Raw genomic sequence first — 6,308 nt, 5'->3', positions numbered from 1 at the left:
CCAAGCCAGGTTCCTAGAAGGCCCGCAGCCCTGCTGAGCCTGGCCCAGGACATAACACAGGTCAGAGAGGTTTGGGACAGTGGTCATATGGCCAGTCCCCAGGAAGGTGACTGTGATCACAGGCCTCAGAGGTCGAGGCTAATTTTCGGACCAAAGACCCAACTCCTTCTTCAGTCATCTGTGCTGCCCCCACAGCTAGTTTGAGTGACATCCTTCAATGAGGAGTCCCAGAGGATAGAAATTTGCATGAACACCAAGCACTTACTGCCCCGTAGGGCCTGGGAAGGAATAAGAGAGGCCTGAGGAGCCCAGCTGTGCTGTGGGCTCAGGAGTCAGAGCTCTGGGTGTCTCACCATGGCCTGGACCCCTCTCCTGCTCCCCCTCCTCACTTTCTGCACAGGTGCTGCTCCCAGGCCCTGCCCCAGGCTCAGTCCCCACAGACCCCAAGTTGGCCCTGCCCTGAACCCTGTGCAAAGCCCAGACACAGCCTTAGGGTGGGACCCCTGGGAATGGGCTCTTGATCTTCAAAAGCCCCCTCTCCTGTTTTCCTTGCAGGCTCTGTGGCCTCCTATGAGCTGACACAGCCACCCTCGGTGTCAGTGTCCCCAGGACAGACGGCCAAGATCACCTGCTCTGGAGATGCATTGCCAAAAAAATATGCTTATTGGTACCAGCAGAAGTCAGGCCAGACCCCTGTGCTGATCATCTATGAGGACAGCAAACGACCCTCTGGGATCCCTGAGAGATTCTCTGGCTCCAGCTCAGGGACAATGGCCACCTTGACTATCAGTGGGACCCAGGTGGAGGATGAAGCTGACTACTACTGTTACTCAGCAGACAGTAGTGGTAATCATAGCACAGTGACACTGACAGATGGGGAAGTGAGACACAAACCCCTTCTTCATCTATTTTACCCTCTCCCTCCAGCCCCAGGACCACTGTGGACCAAGCCATAAGCAGGTCTGGCAGAGTCCACCTGGTTAAGAGATCCCTAAGCTGCCTTTCCCTCCACTCCTCTAGGCAGACTTTGCAGGAATGAGTCAGGAGTGGATTTGGGCCTGGCAGGGCCAGACTGTCCTGTGTTTCCTTGCCCACGGTTTGAGTTGTGAATGGAGAGTATGAGTGGAAAGACAGACACAGCGGGACATCCATGCAGGCATGAAAAGCCCAGAGCGACAGGGTAAACTTTCGGCTCTCAGTTCAATGCAGTCTTTGTTTTATCTCTTGGAAGAAGCATCTCTCCAGTGCAACTAAGACTCTAGACTCACAGAGCCCGAGGTTGTGGGGGAGGACATTAAATTTTGCTAATGGATCACTAAGGACATTTTTGAGTGGAGCCACTACAATTTATTCCTTGATTCCTGGACTCATGGATCCTGACTGTGGGAGAAATAGTACTGCATATTGGGCACTGCTGCACAGCGCATGCCCCATCCTCAAAGACATTGCCCAACTCTACATGTTTTTGCCATCCTGCTGCCACAGTAACTGAGCCTTCAAGCAGACACTAAGCCATTCATATAAGCCAGATGCCACAGAATATTGTTGAAGATGGTAAGACACTTGAATGCCATGAGGATGGGCCCATGGTTGCTGTTTGTTTGCTGTGATATGAGTTCCTTGGTCAAAGCCCCATGTGGAATACCATCATGGTGGCTGAAGCATTCTGTAATCCAGAGATAAAAGGTTTGGCAGAAGCACTGTAGTCAAAGAAAGCAAATCCCTATCTATGCTAAGTGTGTATTCTGGCAAGAGCAAAGAGCTATCCCTGCCATGAAGGAACAGCTTTAGTGAAATTAATATCAACCAGGCATCCTATAGGGATCTTCCTGTTGGTCTTTACTGTTGGCAGATGGTCACTCAGCAGTAGCTACAGCCAGGTCAGCTCTAGTGAGTGGTAGTCCACTTTGATGAGCCCATGGACAGCTTCCTTTTCTGCAACCATAGGGCATCTGTTATTGAGCCAATTGGGCAATGACGGCAGGGGTTGGGGCAGACTGCCAGGTGTCCAGAGAGTCACCCATCCTACCAACCTGTTTAGCAAAATCAATTCCTTCTCATGTCAGACTTTACAAAATATTCACATAGGAGATAAATATCCTCATGCTTTCTGCTTGCTCACACATCTCTCCCTCAGACATAGTTGTGATCAATATTCTGATTGTATTTCCTGTGTCCCTGAACATCCTTGATCATCTGCCAAGTCCCTGAGTCACAGCCCATGAATTAGGAACCCCTGCCCATCTCTCTTTGCAGATGACATGAACCACATACACTGCTCTAAGTTCTGCCTTAAGGAGAGTGTTCCTCCACCACTGCTATTCAGGGAAGCCCAGAGGCCAGGTGGGATACTAGCACCGTCCACAGCAGGGATGGCTGCATGTCCTGCAGAAACCTCTGTAACCCCAGCCTAAGTGCCTCCTCCTAGGCAGCTGGTCCCAAGGAGCCCCTCAGGAGGCCAAGGCTGTAAGGTGAGAGGACGGCCACGGGGCAGAAGTTGGCCCGTGTCTATTTGGCCGCCTCTTCATGCAACCTGTTTGTCCGTTGTGACCTGATCCATCAGTTCTCAGGTACAGCCCAGCCATGTGATGGGGAGGCCGCTGTAAATGGCCACCTTGGACTGGGGGTCAGATAACACCCAGCTCATTGGCAGCTTGTGTCCCATGGTGAGCTCTGTGGCCACAGTCACAAAGAGCCCCTGCTGAGGCCCAGGAGCCTCCCCAGTCCTTCTCTAATGGAGCTTTCTGCTCATTTAGAAAAATAACAACGGGGAGGTTGCTCGCCTACCTCAGGTCTAGGGTCACTAGGGCCACCTAGACCACATCCATGATCTTGTCTGATTATTCTGATTCCTTGTTGGCTCAGCTATGCATTAGCGTAACCAAGCCACAGTGTCTTAGGCACTAAAATGCCACTACTTGGCCCCTGCCTACCCTGGGATCCTGTCAACCACATCTTGGTATCCAATTCAGTTTTAGCACCACTAAGAGAAATCTATTTTTATACTGAGAACAGGAAACATTAGTTATTTCAGTTGTGGAAATTTTATATGACAATAGTGTGGAAACGTTTTCAAAGACATTTTATGAAGAGTGAAAGACCTTCCATTAAACCACTCAATAAATTGCTCTGTAAATGACCAGCCCAAACCCTGAGTTCAGACCAGGCACTGCCTCGGTGTTGGGACCTTCTGGGAATGGGTCTCTGTCATCAACCCCTCTGTACCCTCCTGTCTGCACAGCCCTGGGCCTCCTACATGCAGGGACAGCTCCCCTCAGTGTCGGTGGCCCTAGGACAGATGACCATGATCATATGCTCTGGAGATAACCTCGGAATAAACACACATTTTGGAACAAGCAGAAGCCAAGCCAGGCCTCAAAGTTGGTCCTCTAGCATAACAGCAACCAGCCCTCAGAGACCTCTGCTTAATTTTTAGGCCACAAACTAGTGAACATGGCCACCCTGACCATCGGCAGTGTCCAGGCCAGGGACAAAGCTGACTATTACTGTGCCTCAGATTGTGACAGTGGGGGCAGCTGGCAGGGACTCACAGTGACACAGACAGATGGGGACTTGCAACAGAACTGTCCCACCTTGGCTTGCCTCTCACTCTCACCTGTCCTCTGAGCAGCTGTAGGTCAGGCCTCAGAGTCAGGTGTCTTCTCTGGTCCTAAACTGGCCCCTGCAGGGCTGGAGATTCATAACAGCTTTTCCATACTCTCAGGGTCTACATGTGTTCAAAAAAACCTGTACAGGAGGAAGCTCGTTGAAGCTGCAAGGACCTTTTACAGGTTTGTAGAACGCATGAGAACTTCAGGAATCCATATAGTGTCACATGGCTCCATGTGTAATCACATGTCACACAGGGAAGGAGAGAGCTGTTTCACAGGGTGCAATCCTACTGGAATTCCTCTTTTCCTTGCGTAGAAACAGCTTAGTGGAGGCCGTGTCTCTAGATGAGTTGACCCCACATTCTAATGGGGCACCTGAGGCCTGAGGAGGACAGGAGACCCAGCCCCTACGGGCCTCAGGACCGTTCCTGTCCTGACATTCCACAGAAACTGCAGAGGAAGTGCAGAACCAACCTTTGATCGCACCTGGGGACTGTCTTCAGGGAACACTGACCTTTCCCAGTCCCCAAATTCCCAGCACCTGTCTGACCTGACTGGGTGTGCCTCCAGCTCCCCGATAGCTTGGATTTTATCTCTGGGCTCTGGGCTGCTTTCTGAGGAGCTCACTAATAAGTCCTTGGTGCCAAGTGCAGGACTTGCCCCTCTGCTCCATATCCCGGGTCTGCAGGCACAGGGGGCAGGTCCTGCTAGGTGAGGCTGGCACCCTCTTCCAGGAGGGATCTCTCATCCCAGGCCCTAGGGCCAGGTTCACTGGGCTTTCTTTTCTCACTTGGAATCTCTTAGTCTTTTTGTTTCCTTCTTTAAGAGTACAACGGCTTTTTGATGAAATCATGTGTATACATCAAAGTTAACAGATTACTGTCACAAGCGCATATATATACACATCCTCTTCCTAGATGGGGTAACTGTGGACACTCTGCCATAGTCGTCTTTTTGTTTGTCTCTCTCTCTCTATCACAAGTGAGAACATTAATAGCACTCTTCTATGCAGACCATAATCATATTCTGCTGTTGCACAAGAATGATTCTTATAGTTGCTTAATTTCCTTGCCTTTCAGGACCCTGAAGTTTCCCATGCTCACATTTGGTTGCTATGTCTCTCTGATCCAACAGTATTCCTTGGAAGCCGAGGCTTATGAAACATTTTGCAAAAAGTTCCACAAGAAAACTCAAGTTCCTGGTGCACAGTTGGACTCTGTTCATTGTGTGCAGTAGAACTTTGTTCCAGTGTTGAGTCCATTTTATGTTTTGACCATCAAAGGGAAGGGCATATTATGACTTTTGGGGACTGAGTCAATGGAGGAAAGATAGCAGCCTATGATGACCTTATGCACTGACGTGTATGCGGCCAGTGTCTATAGATGGATTTGGAACTTGAAGGAGCTGTCCATTCTGCAGATGGAATTTCCAGTGCCGCATCTCCACCACCCAGCCACTAGGACTCGGCAGGCGCTCTGTAAGAGGAAGCCCTTCACTGCCAATCAGCCATTACACAGGTGAAGGTGAGGGAGACTTAATAGCTATTAACTCTCAAAACAAACTGAGAAATGAACTTAGGTTCACAAAGTGACTTTGCGGGAACAGCCTGAGGAAGCAAGTTAATTAGTAGCAGAAGGTTTTGCCCAGAGCAGGAGGAATCACAGGATCATTGAGGACCTAGTGATACCATGGTGTGGAGGTGCTGTGAAGCATGGTGACATTCAAGAAAACCTGTTCTCTACAAACACCTACCTACCCACAGGCACAGCAGACACCCCAGCTATGCCAAAGGCTCTGTCTTCCTCTAGAGTAAGAGCCTGGTAGCAACCAGGTATCCTCTGAAATGCAGGTGCCCCATCACTCAGCTCTGCACGACTGAAACAAAAGGAAAACTGCCAGGGAACTTTCCAGAAAACAGTCAACCTGCTTGTGCTGGTGCATTGATGGTGACCCAGGATCAATGGAAGTAACAGAGCTTAATATCCCCATGGCTGCATGATGGACACCGGGAGAGAAGTGTGGAGGCCGATTAACCACCACTCTAAGTGGCTTCAGCCCCAGGTAAGGAGGAACAAGTGAGGGAGCTGAGCCCACTTGTGTCTAATCGGTCCCAGCCTCAGCAGCTGCATCCTGGAGACCAACAGGGAGTGTGTGCGCTCAGCCCCTCCCAGGTTGCTGAGCATAACCAAGAAATTTCCCTCTGCACACCTGACGCACCACACGCCTGCCCGCACCACACACCTGCCCCCATCTCCTCACTTACAAGACGATATCAAATCAGACACGGACTGGTCTGGGTCCCAGATCCCCTCAGGTTGCCGCCATCCTCTCAGATCCCCACACACAGCAGACTCTTCCCCTCACACTCCTGTTCCAGGTTACTCTTCTCCAATATGATGGGGGTTTGCTTTCACTGTTTCTGTATTTTTTGTATTTTCATGAGTAAGCTGAGCCCCTTGTACCTGGTCTTGAGTCAGGCAGGGGCCACACAGAGAAGAGGAATTCCTCCTCGGGGGCCAGCAGTCCACGGATCAAGGCATCAGAGACCTGAGCAGCAGGTTCTGTTCCTATGCCTGGACCCAGGAGGCCCATGAGCCTCCAGCAGCCAGTATGGAGCAGCCACTCGGGGGCAGCAAAGAGTCACCTGGGAAAACCACCTCGGGATGGGGTGGGTCTGGGCATCAGGGAGATGCTGAC

The 6,308-nt window shown here is 50.8% G+C and overlaps 1 gene segment (V, D, J or C); it reads left to right on the top strand.

Moving 5' to 3' along the window:
• Positions 1-331: 331 nt before the first annotated feature.
• On the top strand, positions 332-3,500 carry LOC115835849. The segment is given in 3 exon segments: positions 332-400; positions 556-860; positions 3,489-3,500. Coding segments are annotated over 3 exon segments (363 nt in total).
• The last annotated feature ends 2,808 nt before the right edge of the window (positions 3,501-6,308 follow it).

The sequence above is a fragment of the Nomascus leucogenys genome, chromosome 7b (genome assembly GCF_006542625.1).
Source record: "Nomascus leucogenys isolate Asia chromosome 7b, Asia_NLE_v1, whole genome shotgun sequence".
NCBI lineage: Eukaryota > Metazoa > Chordata > Mammalia > Primates > Hylobatidae > Nomascus > Nomascus leucogenys.
The sequence above is the reverse complement of the archived record's forward strand: the minus strand, read 5'-3'. Positions and strand labels throughout refer to the sequence as shown.